This window comes from Oratosquilla oratoria, chromosome 34, assembly GCF_046742065.1.
Source record: "Oratosquilla oratoria isolate Oo_2021 chromosome 34, ASM4674206v1, whole genome shotgun sequence".
NCBI lineage: Eukaryota > Metazoa > Arthropoda > Malacostraca > Stomatopoda > Squillidae > Oratosquilla > Oratosquilla oratoria.
In genome coordinates this window covers 44,424,448-44,441,537 of record NC_134810.1, presented here as the reverse complement: position 1 = coordinate 44,441,537, position 17,090 = coordinate 44,424,448, and the positions used below count along the sequence as shown (strand labels likewise).

General features: G+C 46.6%; 1 protein-coding gene across 9 annotated transcripts in view; it reads right to left on the bottom strand.

The window, feature by feature from the left end:
- Btk (tyrosine-protein kinase Btk29A) overlaps positions 1-17,090 on the bottom strand; it is a 222,054-nt gene that overhangs the window by 103,237 nt on the left and 101,727 nt on the right. For 4 of the 9 annotated variants that reach the window (XM_076173600.1, XM_076173601.1, XM_076173603.1 and 1 more), the window contains exons 1-2: positions 4,578-6,018; positions 378-431 (exon numbers count right to left, since the gene is read on the bottom strand). The exons of 2 other annotated variants lie outside the window; for them this stretch is intronic. In XM_076173600.1, coding sequence (XP_076029715.1) covers positions 378-431; positions 4,578-6,003 — 1,480 coding nt within the window. In that variant the 5' untranslated portion in view covers positions 6,004-6,018. Of the gene's footprint in view, positions 1-377; positions 432-4,577; positions 6,019-17,090 lie in introns of those variants that run through there. 3 more of the 9 variants (XM_076173605.1, XM_076173606.1, XM_076173607.1) reach the window with 1 other exon arrangement.

Genomic DNA, 17,090 nt, shown 5'->3' with positions numbered 1-17,090 from the left:
ATTCTAGTTGTGCAGAAAAGCCACAAGAAAATAGCAGAAAATAGATGGAGCGCTTTCGTCTCTTTAAACATTTTCAAGGTACAGAGTCGAGTTTCTTGTTTGTAATTATGTACCTTGAAAATGTCTAAATAGACGAAAGCGCTCCATCTATTTTCTGTTATTTTCCTTATGATTTTCATATATATATATATATTATATATATATATATAAATATATATAATATATATATAATATATGTATATGTATATATATATATATATATATATATATATATATATATAACACGGGTGATTTTTCCAGTCACATTTATTATTGATCATACAAAACAAAGGCCCTTCACCCTCTCCCCAAGTACGGACTTATGTTTTCTTGCTTACCGTAGCAGTAACGCCTCGGCCGACCAGATCGGTCCACTTCTGGGCACAACATACCTGCAAAAGAAAAAGAAAGAAAAGTCAAGCGGCTGCATCACCACACGTACATGTCTCTCATCATCGTTGTCTCCGTCGTCGCTGCCGTCATCGACACCCTCGATGACAAAACCTACATCAAACATGTTACAAGACGATTGAAGGGAATATTCAATCCATTAGATATCCAGCGTGCACACGCGCGCATTGGCTAAGCACGTCTGATCCGACCTCTCCAGAAAACTAAACGCGGGACCTCCTACTGTGTTGAACCTCACCGCGGTCATTTCGGCCGAGCGCAGAAGGACACCTGCGTACGCCATTGCCAACTGCAAGTCGTCATACGACCGATATAATTTTCAATATATGTTCCATGTTTGTATGTGTATATATATATATATATATATATATAATATATTATATACAGTATATATTATATATATATATATATATATATATATATATATATGTATTACAGGTGAAAATTGTAATCACACATTTGTCAATAACGTTAAAAACCACTGTTGGAATAGAAAAGACTGGAGACGGGAAATCTATATATTTCGATTGCAAACTGCGATCCTCTTCAGTAGATACAATTAAGAGAGAGCGTGCTACTTAAGTAGCACCCTTGACATGAGAAAGGGGAACATGGGAAGAGGTCTCTACCCTCGGCTCACTCCGTATGTGAGGTCAGGAAGCATATGTGTTTTTAATAGGTTGGTGATAAAAAGTCCTGAAATTATATCCGGGAACCATTGCCCCTTTGAAATATTCATATTGGGCTGGTTATCATTAATAGTGGATTCTACCATTTTTCTCCTGAACTCACATCTGGATTTATAAATAAGCTCAGTTTTGTCCCAATCTAAACAATTTTTAAATTGCTTAACATGTTGGAACACAGCTGAGCTCTCTTGTCCATATTTAATGGAACGTTTATGTTCGATCATCCTAGTGTTCAAATATCTTCCAGTCTGTCCGATTTAAACTAGGTCACAACCTTTACATGGAATCGAATATACCCCTTAACTATGCACTTCTTTTAACCGTTGGTGGACATTTACCACCTTTTTATTAATGGTGTTAGGTTAATAATTAATTAAATTTAATTTGTCTTTGGGAAGAAACTTGGTCGAAAGAATAAATGAATCAGAAAAGGGAACGATTAAGGAGCACTTGTCCAATGAAAAATAAAAGAAATGGGGGTGGTATTGAAAAAATTGGATCTCGCTCGGCTGAGGGCTTTGACCAAGAACCAATCCGGGTAAGCTAATTTACTAAGTTGGGATTTAATAATGTTTAATTCTCCTTCAAGAAACTGGGGGCTGCAAATTCTAAGAGCTCGAAGAAATAAGCCTGAGGCGACGCTACTTTTTACTTTGTCTGGGTGACTGCTAAAAAAATGAAGATAATTACCAGAATGGGTTTCATTTCTATAGACGGTAAAAGCAAGTTTGTCCCCGTCACGAACAATGAGAACATCTAAAAAGGGTAGCTTACCTTGTTCTTCCCATTCAACTTTAAAACTTAATGTTGGAGGCTAACGAATTTAAATTAGCAAAAAAGTTATCAAATGAACCCCAATTTTCATCCCAAAGAGTGAAAATGTCATCTACGTATCTAAACCAAACTATGTCTACGGGTTTATTGGTTGGCAGAAGAACAGACTCAAAGTATTCCATGTACAGATTGGCCAGTACAGGAGAGATATTTCAACCCATGCTACAACCAAATTTTTGTCTAAAAAAAGAAATCTGAAAAGAAAAAACATTTGATACCACCCCCATTTCCTATAATTTTTCATTAGACAAGAGCTCCTTAATCGTTCCCTTTTCTGATTCATTTATTCCTTCGACCAAGTTTCTTCCCAAAGACAAATTAAATTTAATTATTACCCTAACACCATTAAAAAAAGGTGGTAAATGTCCACCAACGGTTAAAAGAAGTGCATAGTCAAGGGGTATATTCGATTCCATGTAAAGGTTGTGACTTAGTTTATATCGGACAGACTGGAAGAGATTTGAACACTAGGATGATCGAACATAAACGTTCCATTAAATATGGACAAGAGAGCTCAGCTGTGTTCCAACATGTTAAGCAATTTAAACATTGTTTTGACTGGGAATAAGCTGAGCTTATTTATAAATTCAGATGTGAGTTCAGGAGAAAAATGGTAGAATCCACTATTAATGAATACCAGCCCAATATGAATATTTCAAAGGGGCAATGGTCCCCGGATATAATTTCAGGACTTTTTATCACCAACCTATACAAAACACATTTGCCTCCTGACCTCACATACGGAGTGAGCCGAGGGTAGAGACCTCTTCCCATGTTCCCCTTTCTCATCTCAAGGGTGCTACTTAAGTAGCACGCTCTCTCTTAATTGTATCTACTGAAGAGGATTGCAGTTTGCAATCGAAATATATAGATTCCCCGTCTCCAGTCTTTTCTACTCCAACAGTGGTTTTTAACGTTATATATATACATATATATATATATATATATATATATATGTATGTATATGTATATATATATATATATGTATATATAGATAGATAGATAGATATATATATATATATATATATATATATATATATATATATATATATATATATATGATGAAGGTATAAAAAGAAGTCACGGGTCTAGTTCAGAGTTCCTGAGTTTATTCCTGACCGGTTTCGCTCTATGCTTCTTCAGAGGAAGAAGCATAGAACGAAACCGGTCAGGAATAAACTCGGGAACTCGGAACTAGACCCGTGACTTCTTTTTCCACCTTCATCAACTTGTCACAATGTACCAGCATATATATATATACATATACATATATATATATATATATTATATTTCCTTTGGCAACAGCCTCCGTTTGTATGTAAATAGTGCCACTGGGATCCATCAGTTTGCTCGTGGAATTATTCAAGATATTGTTCAGTCTTGACGGAGAGATTAAAGAAAAACCACAACTTCGTTTGTTTCAACGCCTCCAAAACCCAATGTAGACTACAAACACACCCCGCGCACGCCCACAAACAAGCACGCGCACACACGCCCCCCAACACCCACACCGACCCAGCTTAAGGTCAAAGGTTATCATTATTGTCCCCTTAACTTGAGCCAAGAGTCGGGTGTTGGTTCATTGCCTGAGGGGAATTTCTGCCCAGTCAAGGGTTCCCATTGACCCCACTCCACCCAACCTTCCCCTTAAATCACATAACTGAGATGTCTCTTCCTGTTTGTACCAAGCAAACGGGTTTGAATCCTGACCACAGCGTTGAGGTGGGTTAGGGTGAAAGGCCATCGCCCACCTTGGGCAATGGTTCCCATCAACCGCCAAGGCTGGTCCTTCCGCAAGGCGCAGCCTCTCTACGAGCGACCAGGCTTGCTATCGTCAGCTGGAATCCAGAACTTCATGGAAGCTCGTAACATCAAGCCGAGTTTCGAATGGTGCTTCTCGCCTGTGTGCGCGGCTCTGGTTCTGGCCATCTAGCCTCTCTATTACACTGCACCCCCCCCCAACCCTCCATGCTCCTCTGACAAGCTAAACCATCACACTTTATCTCTTGCAAAGTGCTTCCATATACACCCACCATCCGTGCTCAAAGCCCGTGGGAGTGACATTAACCTCCCCCCTCCCCGAAAACATAATAGAAAAAAATAACCTCCTCCCCTCCCCCTCCCCCTCCCCCTCCTAACCTCCCCGATGGCACCGAATCATCTCGCCACCACACAGAACCAAAGCGTGAAAACATCAGAAATCAGTCGGTGACCTCGTTCTGTGGGCTAGTTTCGTATTCGCTTTGTCGTGGGTTCAAGTCCCACATTTCTCTCCGATTTCCAGCAGCAGTGACTGTTAGTTACCTGCCCCAACAGCCCACAGGCATAGGAGAAAGATGGCGGCTTCGGCCGCAGCTACTCAACGCCTCCTGGCGTAGGCTCTTCACCACCTCGTTCTGCCACTCTCTATCCTCCCCTCCCCTGTCCTACCCCGACCCTCACCCTTCCGAATGTGGCCACGGCCTGGATCCCAACCTAGCAGCCTTCAGATGGAATATATCCAGAGCAAAGCAATGGGTTGTCACTTGGTCACCGAGCACCAATGGCCTACCAAAGACAAAACGCGGTGCACCCCTCGCCCTGCTTTGCCTATGCAATACTTACATGAAGATGTGGCCGTCTTCAGCGTGACCTTGCACAGCTGCAAGAGGGCGCGGGCCGCCATGCAGCTGGTCCACGAGTGCGCCACGATTCCTTTTCTTTTCCCTTCTTCACCTCCTCCACCAGTGTCTTGGTTGGGCCTCCAGGGCCTGCAGGTCATGTCTGTCGCCAACCCGCCTCCACCGCCGCCGCCCAGCCAAGGGCAACAAGAAGAATGTCCCTTGGCACGAGACCTCGGCAGTCGCGCCGGAGGAGGAAATATTACCCTTCTGTCCGGCGGCGCCACCTCTGCGTATAGCTCGTCGTGGGTAACGGCGTCGGCGTCAGCGTGACGAGGTAGCGGCAGCGGCGGTGGGTCTTCAGCCCAACTTCGGGGCGAGGAGGTCTGCGGGAAGGGGGCGACAAGGTGATCATTCGAAGCGTAAGTAGCGGTGTTTTGGCGTTGGGCGCGGCGCCCCAGGACCCTCCCTGACGCCTCCGTGACCCCAAACGAGGTGGCGTCCACGGCACTCGAACTCCTAGCTAAGGGTGCCGGGGGAGGAACCCCGAGGGGACTCGTCCTGTCAGAGGCGTCTGCTACCGAGTCGCGCAGCAATGTTCGACACACGTCCGGACGAACAAAGCTTCGTCTCTTCCTGGAACAGGTAAGGGTTCCAGGCGTACTCTTCTCCTGAGGGCCTCTGAAGCCTGCCGGAAAGCTCTGGTCGCGGCTACTCCAGCAGGCAGAAGACACAAAGGAGTTACTTTTCGTCAGATGCTGAGAATGAACACCAGTGTGAGGGTGTTGGTGGTGGCGATGCGCCGCCAGGGTCAGCAGCCCGCCCTGCGGGCGGTGATGGAGGAGGTGCCTGTAGTCGTTGGTGTCGTGGAAGAAGACGGCCTGCGAGGGCGACATAGCTGCGCTCCTAAAGCTATCCTGGTGCAGCGCCAGGAGGCGGGCGCTGCTGTGCCTCGTCGAGGGACCCCCACTGTTGGCGGCGGCGCCGAAGACGACACCGACATTCGTAGGTCTTCGAGCACCACTGGGAGACCTACGGAGGTTCAGGGACTGTGATCTACACACGTGCCGCCGGCGGACCTGAGGGCCAGCCGTCGTTTGCCACTGACACCCGCTCTGCGGAGGAGGAGAAAGAGCAGGAGGAGGAGGAGAAAGAGGAGCAGGAGGAGTCCCCAAGACAGATGACGAGGGCGACGAGGCCGCAACGAACTTCTTTCCCTTCTTCTTCGTCGTCGTCGTCGTCGTCGTTCTCATCTGACCGATAGTCGCAGACCGCCTCAGATTCCAGCTCTCCTTCTCGGCGGAGGGGGAAGGTCTCCTTTGTGGGGGAGACGACGCTCCCGAACTCCGCCACGAGAACGAGACGGGGTCCTGACCTCCGGCCGGGGCTGCTCCCGACCGAGGAGGTCTGCTTACCAGAGGGGAGGTCATCCGAGGTCAGGCTCCAACAATAACACTCAAGGTAGTGAGGGAGGCGTCGAGTCGGTGAGGATTGCTATTATTATTGGGGGCAGCAGCGACGAGATCTGCATGTCACACGCGTCAACGTGCTCGGGCGCAATCAGGTTTGGCAGGTTATGTTATTAGGTCACTTCCTGAGGTGAACATACGAATATATATATATATATATATATATATATATATATATATATATATATATATATATTACCATTAAAATATAAAGTTCTATGAGAAATCTCCAATTTTTCGACGAGTCTGGGATGTGTACCGGAAGGGGGACATGTCGGTGCCGTACCGCGCATCTAAGGATTTTTGGGAGTTCGGAAGATAGTTTCGAGGGAAAACGAAAATGACAACACTGACGACGACGATGTCGAAGTCAGCACCAACAACACCAAACTATAATTTCCTATCCACTGTAAGGCGTATTTTTGCCATCAGTTTCTATTTTCCACTTAAATCTGTTCATAACAAAGGCTGTAGGCCTGAATGCAAAGCGCCCACGAGCGAAGCGAGCACCGTCGGAGGCCAAGCATCCCTGGCGTAGCTAGGACGGCGAAGCCGGTGCTTGTATATATATATATATATATATATATATATATATATATATATATATATACATATATATATATACACTCACACACTTATGTTTATATGTGAAGGAGGCCCAAACTCCCAGACGAGAAAGAGGTGGTGGGGGTTACACTACGAGACACTGAACGACGTTACAGTACAGTTCGCTTAGAAGAGACACTGAAGCAAACACGCGATCGCCTACTGCTCCATATTCGTGAACGCCAACCAAGGGCACAGAAAACAAAATCCAAAGACGCGCACACACGCACAGGTTCCTGCGAGGGAAACACAGAGATCCTCACGACCCTAGAAACTCTTTTTCTTGTACTAAAATTTTGTGAATATTATCAGGTAAGCTCACGCGCGCGTCCGCACACACACACACACACACACACACCTACACTCCGTGCCCACCCCTGTTGGCCAGACAAGTGTAACTTAGTGTTCTGCCACTACTGGCAGCAGCGACACCACAGCGGCGTCCTTGGGTCTCTCTCTCTCCTTTCCCTGGGTTCTTCCTCTGGCCTCCGCCGACTGCAACCCGAGAGGAGTGTGTCGGACGACGACGACGACGACGACGACGACGACGACATACAACTTCTGACAGCGCCAACTTGTGAAGAAGCCCCACTCCCCAGACACACACACACACAGACACACCAATCATCGGCTTTGCAGTAATACTCATACATCCCGTTCCTCCCCCGTCACCACTACCTCATAGTCTCTTTCACCGATGGAAGTCGGGAGAGTCTCATCAGTCTTGGCCACCTTTGGCCATCTTTCACCATCCCCAATCCCATCACCACATCAGATCCACCGTGTCACCACTACCACAAGCATTACGCCCGTCTCGTCAACACTGCTGTAGTCATCACCATATCCACTAAAGTTATGTCCATTGGCGGCCTTCCCTTTCATACCGAATACCACCATCACCGCCACAACCTGAAAGAGCTCAGATGGCACGCCGATGGGAACTTGCATCTAACCCGTCGAAAGCAAGTGCGATCTGACTGTCTGTCTGTTTATTTTTCGTCTGGAGGGGCGGGGGAGGGGAAACGGAGAAGGGAGAAGGGAAGGGGAGACGTGGAAGGGGAGGGGAGACGGTGAAGGGGGAAGAGGAGGCGAGAGGAAAGGCCGGAGCATGGGGGAATGGAAGAATAGGAGGGGGACGGGGAAGGGAAGGGGAAGGGAAGGGGAAAGGAAGGGGAAGGGAAGGGGAAAGGAAGGGGAGGCAAACGGGAAAGGGGGAGGGGAGGGAGAGGGGAGACGGTGGGAAGGGAGGCAAGAGGAGAGGGAGAGCGTGGGGGAAGGGGTTACAAATGGATTAAGGCTCTCCTGATGGCAAACTCGTTAAATATGTCGCCAGCAAACTCGTGTTGCAAATATCGGGAGACTTATTCTAGAAAGACAAGTGTTTGGCAATCGTCCTCAGTCGAGTTGGAGAGTGCGTCCCTCCGGCATCAAGGAAAGCAGGAATGAAGGACTGCGTTCGCTACATAGTTACTAACCAAGTCTATTCCATTCGTTGACCACTCTGTTAGTAAACCATATCTTGTCTATTTCTTTCTTTATCCTAAATTTGTCCGATTTAAATCCATTACTACGAGTCCTACCCTGTTGTCTTAATATGATGACCTTGTCTGCATCACCTTTGCTAAAGCCCTTGACCTATTAGAATACCTCTATCAGATCAGCCCGTATTCCACGTCTTTCCAGCCAGCTAGCCAGCCGCCTGGGAACGATTCCCTTCAGCAGGGGAATTGCCCTCTTCCTCTTCCTCCTCCTCCTCCTCCTCCTCTGGGAGATGAAGCACCACGACTGTCGCACTTGGGAGGAGAGAAAGAAACAGCAACACACAGGGAGCAACACTAAGGTACACAAACCAAGCCACGCACGAAACAACGGCCACTCGTCACAACCTAACGCGACAAACGACACGACCCATCCCGCGGACACTGGTATCACGACAGCACCTCGCAATGCAATACAAGACTATGTACACGATAACACTTTGGACGAATGTCACAGTCTACTACGACAACGCATAAACACACAATTCTAGTAACACAAATGCGCACGCACCATAGCGAACAACCCATCTACTGTACAGGAGAACATAACGGTGTTGTTACAGTACATTACAACGATATTGTGTATTTAGTGTGGTCGTGAAGATAGATTCACTGATTGCGGGGGAGAGAGGGTGGGGTGGGGTGGAGTGGGGCTGGGTGGAGAGGAGTGGGGTGGAATGGGGTGAAGGGCGATCGTCTAAAAACACAAAACGTAAACAAACCAGTCTGTTCGCGTCTGTTCCACCATAATGCACCGAACACAAAACACACACACACACACGCACGCACGCACGCACACACACACGGTTGGCGCTGATGGTAGAGTTCCAGGCTGCCATTACGGAGGTCCGGGTTCGAATCCCGCCCAGGGTTGAAATAATTTCAGTATCGCTCCGCTGCGAGTCGTTACTCCAACTCTCGTGGGCGGGGAGTTGGGGTGTATGTGCGGTCATATACGAGCTCGGAGCTCTCTTCCGGTAGGGAAATAGCTGTCGATCACGAGTCCAACACGTGGTCCAAGACCATGGTGAATCACACAAATGTTTTCTACACCACGAAACAAACGTGAAAACGCGAATGCGCGCGCGCGCGTGCGCCAACAGGTCACTAGAATTATAGACACAATCACGGTCACTGTAAGCTGGGTCATATTCCTCCTTGATTTGATTTTATCGCACGTACGAATGAAGAGGAATGTGTACACACGATACGCATGCGTTCACGCGCGCGCACACACACACACTCAACACACGCGCACACACAACTTGCAACACACATAAACACCTTTACACATACACACACACACACACACTTACACACAGACACATACACAAACGCAACTTACAACGCAAGTACACACACGCACACAACTTACAACACACGTACACAAACACCTTTGTACACACACAGACACACACACACACACACAGACACACACACACACACAACTTACAACACACACACACACAAAACTTACAACACACGTACACACACAAACACCTTTACACACACGTACGCACACACTTACACAGACACATCCACACACACACACACACTGCTCGGCGGCGCAGTGGTAGCGTTCACAATTACTAACCCAGCGGTCCGAGTTCGAATCCCGCCCGGGTCTGAAATAATTTCAGTATCACAGCGCTGCAAGCCGTTACTCCGACTCTCGTGGGCGGGGAGTTGGGGAGTGAAAGCGCGTGGTAATAGGGTAATAGCTGTCGATCACGAGTCTAACACGTGATCCAAGACCATGGTGAATTACACTCGGGTCAAGGCGCCTCGGCAAAGGAGCGTTTCTCCTGCACAGGGCGCCGAGAGTACTCGTACAGACACTATTAAACGAGAACGATCATCGAGCGAGCGAGAGAACGAGCGAAGGAGGACCTGGCTAGGGCAAGTCGCGTCTACTGACGACACTACCACTGGCACAGGGACACACAGACGCGCCACCGAGGACCCCAGGGGGGGGGGGGAACAAGACGGCCAAGAGAGAGGGCGTCGGCCTTCCCCCCAATTCCACCATCACCCTGCCCCCTCTCCTCCTCCCCCCCACCACTCACCCTCCCGACTTCACTTGCCACCCTGAAGGTCTTGCGAGCCGTCTCTGCCGACTCCAAAGCCCCGAAGAGCTCCGTCAGCTACTAGAGCAGGGGTTCTTAACCTTTTTTCTCCAATTCCCCACTTTTTAGTGAGCCAACTCTCCATTTCCCACCACAGCATCGGTCTTTGACAAATTCGAATTTAACCCATGCAGTGTTTAGTACGTAAATATACGCTTTGCTTTTTTGTGCCATTTTATGGCCCTTAATTTTTGTGTGCATATATTAGATTTTTTTACCAACAGTTATCACATGGAAATAAAATACATATGAAAAGACAGTGGTTCTTCTGTCCGACCGGTCATTCCCCACTTGGCAACTCCGCCATTCCCCACCAGTGGGGAATTCTCCACAGGTTAAGAACCACTGTACTAGAGCGTCCGCCGCCGCTCTAACGGCTGTAGACTCTCTTCCACTGCACCCCCCACCCCCCTCCATGCTCCTCTGACAAGCTAAACCATCCCACTTTGTCTCTTGCAAGGTGTGTCTTCCATAAACTCCCACCACACGGGCTCAAAGAAAATCCATGGGAGTGACATCTTACTCCCAAATTAAAAAAAAAAATCTCCCCCCCCCCCAATCCGACCCCAATTAACCACTCGCCCCGGTAACTCTCAGTAGACCCCCCACCCCCACCCCCCACATCCAGGGACCTACAACGAGTGGTGCCTACTCTTGCTCCGCGTAGTGGTTCTGCGAAACGGACGTCGGGACACTAGAGACACGTCCTCAACCCCACCCCCCCGTCCCCACCCCCTCCCTCCTTCCTCTCCGTGGCACCGCAACCGCAACCGCCGCCGCCGCCGCTGCTGCCGCCGTTCGTCGTCAAATCCCGTCTCGACAGCCTCACCTCCATCCGACACTCGGTCTCTCTCCGGACCGAACTCGGGATCTTTGTCGACTTCGACTGCGTTTTCTTCGTCTTCTTCTAGAAGGTGAGGGACAAGCGACGACTGTCCCATTCTTCTTCTTCTTCTTCTCCTCCTCTTCTTCTTCCTCTTCCTCCTCCTCTTCTTCTTCCTCCTCCTCTTCCTCCTCCACCTCCTCTTCCTCCTCCACCTCCTCATCCCGTTGCTACAAACAAGTGACACAAAAACATCCCCACCCTCGTTCAGCACAAAAAGCAGTCCAACGTTTCTTCCCAGAGACAGAGAGAGACCTGAGGGAGGGACCGAAGGCTGCTGCCGGCCGCTGTGGGGGCTGCGGGTGCTCAACATGGAGGAAGTCGTGCCAACAGCAATTTCCGTTACATATAATTGATCCAAAGAACACTCTTTACTCTCTTCTTCTTCTTCTTCTTCTTCTTCCTCTTCTTCTCCCAATGTCTTCTCTTCGTTTCATTTCCCTTTACTCCCCCTCGGTCATGTCGCCAGCAAGCCAGCCAGAGCTTAAATCTTCCTCTTCTTCTTCCTCTTCCTCCTCCTCCTCTTCTCGCCACATCTCTCTCTCTCTCTTCTTCTTCTCTTTTCACAATGCTCCCTTCTCCTCCCTCTCGCTCTTAATTACCTTCCCACCAGTAACCCCCCCTCCCCCCTCCACAAGGGACCGATGACGAGTACCTGGAACTCTTGGCTCAGCAAGATGGACGTCGGAGGGCATCATCTCCCATCTGCCCACCTTTCAACCCATCAGTATTGTCTCCAAAATGGGTCTACATTTCTACCACTTTGTCACACTGACAACCGACGACAGTTCCCCTCCCCACCTCCTCCTGCTCCATTTCCATACCAATAAAAAAACCAGGTTTCTTCCCAAGGACATCTATGGGGGAGCCCGAGGACCATTGCCACCACTGTGGGGTTGCGGGTTTCCCATTTTTTTGAGACTTGCAGCAACACTTATCATCATTATCATTCACCTCCCCTCTACGGACCAACGGCGCGTATGATGGTTCTGTGAAGCGAACAGCGGAACTGCCTCCCCCCCCTCCTTTTTTATCCGCCTTCAACCTCCTCACCTCTATCAGGAAGTGCAACCCAGAGGGGCTGACATTCGGCCCCCGGACTGGGCCCATAATCTCTCTTTGTCAATTTCAACTACATATCTTACACTTTCTCACACTAACAGGCTGCGCCCCTCCTCAGACTTGCAATCGCAAAGAAAAAGTCCTCCACTTATAGAACACAAACAGTCCAAAGTTTCTTCTCAGAGAGATCTGTGGAAGAAACCGTGAAACTCAACGCATCAACTGATAATACTATTTAGCTCCCCTTTTCTCTCTATCTCTCTCACTCTCCTTCTCTCTCAATTGACTATTTTCTCTCTCTCACTAACCTTCTGCCTCCCGCCTCCTTCCCCCTACCTTGTCCCTCCACCTCTCTCTCTCTCTCTCTTTCTCTCTCTCTAACTAGCTATTTTCTCTCACTAACCCTCTGCCTCCTTCCCCCTACCTTGTCCTTCCACCCTCTCTCTCCCTCCCCCTCTCTCTTTTTCTCTCTCTCTCCTCCCCCCTTCCTTGCCTCTCCATCCCCCACCCCCTCCCCTCTGCCCTCAGTGACGACTTCGGTGACGACACCGATCTAGTCCGTCGAGTACGTTGCGCAACCAACCGGCACCGTCGCCACGAGAGCGACCTTCCCACAGGTGTTGAGTGCGTAGCGCGCATGGGCGACCTCCACCCCACCCCCACCCTAACTGCCTTTACGTCCCGCAACCATTACTTGGAAAATATAAAGGAAGATTGACGTGAGCACACACTCTTCAAATGCAGCACACACAAATATATATATATATATATGTAAATATATATATATATATATAATATATATATATATATATATAATATATATATACTGTATATATACATATATATACAAGGTATATAAGGCGTCAGACAACAATGAAAATTATGATGTTATTTACCTTGACTTTAGCAAAGCGTTCGACAAAGTGCCACACCAGAGACTACTAAATAAAATCAAAAGCCCATGTCATAGGAGGAAAAGTGTTAGAATGGATTAGAGCTTGGATTAGTAACAGAAAACAGCGGGTCACCATAAATGGAATAAAATCTAGGTGGGGCAATGTTACTAGCGGGGTCCCCCAGGGCTCGGTTTTGGGTCCCTTGTTGTTCATTATGTATATAAACGACTTAGACGAAGGGTTAAATAGTGATGTTAGTAAGTTTGCGGACGACACTAAAATAGGACGCCTAATTAGGTCAGGAGACGACGCCCAGATTCTGCAGGATGACCTTAATAAGCTGTTAACATGGTCGGTGAAATGGCAAATGAACTTCAATATCTCTAAGTGTAGCGTGTTAAACGTAGGGCTACACAACCCCGAAAATAGATACACCTTAGATAACACGTTTTTAGAAAAATCTGAGTGCGAGAGGGACTTGGGAGTTCTGGTAAGTCCGGACCTTAAAACCAGGAAGCAGTGTATTAGCGCCAGAAATAAAGCTAACAGAGCATTAGGCTTCATTGCTAGGACGGTAACGAATAGAAGTGCAGAGGTAATTATTAAACTCTATCTAGCGATAGTTAGACCCATCCTTGACTATGCGGTACAGTTTTGGTCTCCGTCCTACAGAATGGACGTAAATTCACTAGAATCAGTACAGAGAAGAATGACCAAAATGATACAAAGACTCGGAAATTTGCCTTACGAAGAGAGGCTTAGGCACCTAAACTTACACTCTCTGGAAAGACGCAGAGTGCGGGGTGATCTAATAGAAGTGTTCAAGTGGATCAAAGGCTATAACAAGGGTGATGCAAACAAGGTCATCATAATAAAACAACAGGGCAGGACTCGCAGTAATGGGTATAAACTGGACAAATTTAGATTTAAGAAGGAAATAGGCAAGAATTGGTTTACTAATAGGGTGGTCGATGAATGGAATAAACTTAGTAACCATGTAGTAAGCGCTGAAACTATCAGTTGTTTTAAAAAACGATTAGACAACTTTATGGATGGGGATGACAGGTGGTGATGGATACGGAGCTGCCTAGTGTAGGCCTTATGGTCTTTTGCAGTCTCCTTTATTTCTTATGTTCTTATGTTCTTATATATACTGTATATATGATATATATTGTATATATTATATATATATATATATATATATATATATATATATATTGCAGTAATTCACAAATGACACGTGAATATAATATGCAGGGAAAAAAAACCCACTGGTAAATAAGAAACGTAGTCCGAACGTTTTCGTCTATTTAAGATGTCTTAAATAGGTGAAAACCTTTGGAATACGTTTCTTATTTAACAGTGTTTTTTCTACACACACACACACACACACACACACACACACACACACACACACACATATATATATATATATATATATATATATATATATATATATATATATATATATATATGTACGTATGTATTGTGGGGATTAAAAAGCGCTATGAGAAATAGGCAAATTGAGAATGGATGCAAAGAGGAGGTTGTATGAAGGGGTGATTGTGCTGACGACATTGTATGGCAGAGACTTAGAATTTAAGAGAAGCAGAGAAGAAAAATGTAAATGTGTCTGAGATGAAATGCCTGAGAAGTATGGTAGGGGTTACGAGGTTGGATAGAGTGAGAAACGAGAAAGTGAGGAGGAGAGCGGGAGTGGAAAAGGAGATGGTAGATGGAGTTGATGAAAGATTATTGGGATGGATTGGACATACGGAAAGAATGAGTGACGAAAGATTAGTAAAAGAGGTGTGGAAGGCAGAGGTGGAGGAAGTGGACTTGAGGGGACGACAGAGAATGAGATGGATGGATGGGGTGACAGGGGCGTTGAGCAAAGAGGGGAATGTCTGTTGAGCAAGGAGGGGAGAAGATAGGAGATAGGGACGAGAGGAAAATGACAGTGTATGAATGATACTGTTATACAAGGAAATTAGGGATAGCTAATAGTTGGGTAGGGGGTGTTATGTGTGAATATTTTGACGCAGCCCAAAAATATTTCTCCCTGTCTTCTCCTTTTCTGAATGAGGGGACGGAGAGGAGGGGGTCGTCGATTAAGTGACGCAGCCTTGCTGTGGATGGACTGTGTCTTGCTGCATTGCAGTTGACCCAGTTCAGTTGGCGGATGCAGGAATGGCCCGTCATCCATGAGGAGCTGAGATGGGAGGTATGGAAAGGGTGGTGGAAGGGAGTGAAATGGGAATGAAATGGGTGAGAATAGTGACTTGTCTCTGACTTAGCTACCTCCCTTATAAGGTGGAAAAAGGTCTTGATATACACACACACACATATATATATACTGTATATATATATATATATATATATATATATATATATATATATATATATATATATATATATATATATATATATATATTATATATGCAGACACGTGTGTGTAGGCGCGCGCCCGACCGCGTGTACTTACATGTGCGATTGAAGAGTGCATGTTTATGTCGATCACGAGTCCAACACGTGATCCATGACCGTGGTAAATCACATACTCATTGACACACGTGTGTGTGATTCACTATGGTCTTGGATTACGTGTTGGACTCGTGATCGACAGCTATTTTTCTCCTGGAAGAGAGCTTAGAGCTCCTATATGACCGATCTATGGGTAATCATGTGACCTTACATGCACACACACACACACCTAACTCCCCGCCCCCGAGTTGGAGTAACGACTCGCAGCGCAGCGATACTGAAATTATTTCAGCTCTGGGCGGAATTCGAACTCGGACCGCTATAGCAGCGGTTGCGAACGGTACCACTGCGCCACACAGGAAGCTCCAGAAGACGTTTTTGCTAGTTTTTATCTCCAAAAGTTGTCTGATTTGTTACTTAAAAACGTTAGCATAACTAAACAATTTCACCATTGTCTTGCAATAATCTTTTAATTCAAACAAGATTTATTACTATTAGATTGTCAGTAATGAACAAAAATAGTACACAAATAAAATAAAATAAAAATAAAACACCCATATGTGTAAATTGTACAATAACCATGACACACAATAACACAAGTACAGAAAATACTGTAAACCTTTTATCTATCTATATACCAAGGGCTTTTCCCCCCTTACAGGGTAGGGGGTAGCCAAGTCACAAGGCTCGTACCCACTCCCACCCATTCCACTCCCATCCACCACCCCTTTCCTCCACCTCATCTTAGCTCCTCATGGATGACGGGTCATCCCTGTATCTCACCCATTGCCCAGGGTCAGATGCAATGTAGCAAGACATAGTACATACATAGTAAGGCCACTTTATTTAATCAGCAACCCGTCCCCCTCATGCAGAAAAAGAGAAGATGAAGAGAAATCCCTTAGAGCTGCACCAAAATATCATTTACACATAACCACTCCTTATCCCACCATTCCCCACCCACTCCTTGACTTGCATCACAATATCATCTATACACAACCATTCTCCATTCATCCTTATCTCCTGCCTTCTCCCTTCCTTCCTCAACAGACATTTCCCTCTTGCTCAATGCCCCCTTTCGCCCCATCCATCCATCTCATCCTCAGTCGTCCCCTAAAGTTCACTCCCTCCACCTATGCCTTCCACACCTTGTAACTAATCTTTCTGTGTGTCCAAACCATCCCAATACTCTTTCATCAGCCCTATCTGCCATCTCCTTTTCCACTCCCACTCTCCTCCTCACCTCCTCATTTCTCACTCTATCCAACCTTGTAACCCCTACCATACTTCTCAGACATTTCATCTCAAACACATTTAAACTTTTCCTCTCTGCCTCTCTTAAATTCCAAGTCTCTACCCCATACAGTGCTTGCTTTTCTCACTCTACAATTAACTTCCACCTCCACTCCCTTTCCTGCCACATGGAATCCCACATACTTAAAGCTATCCACTT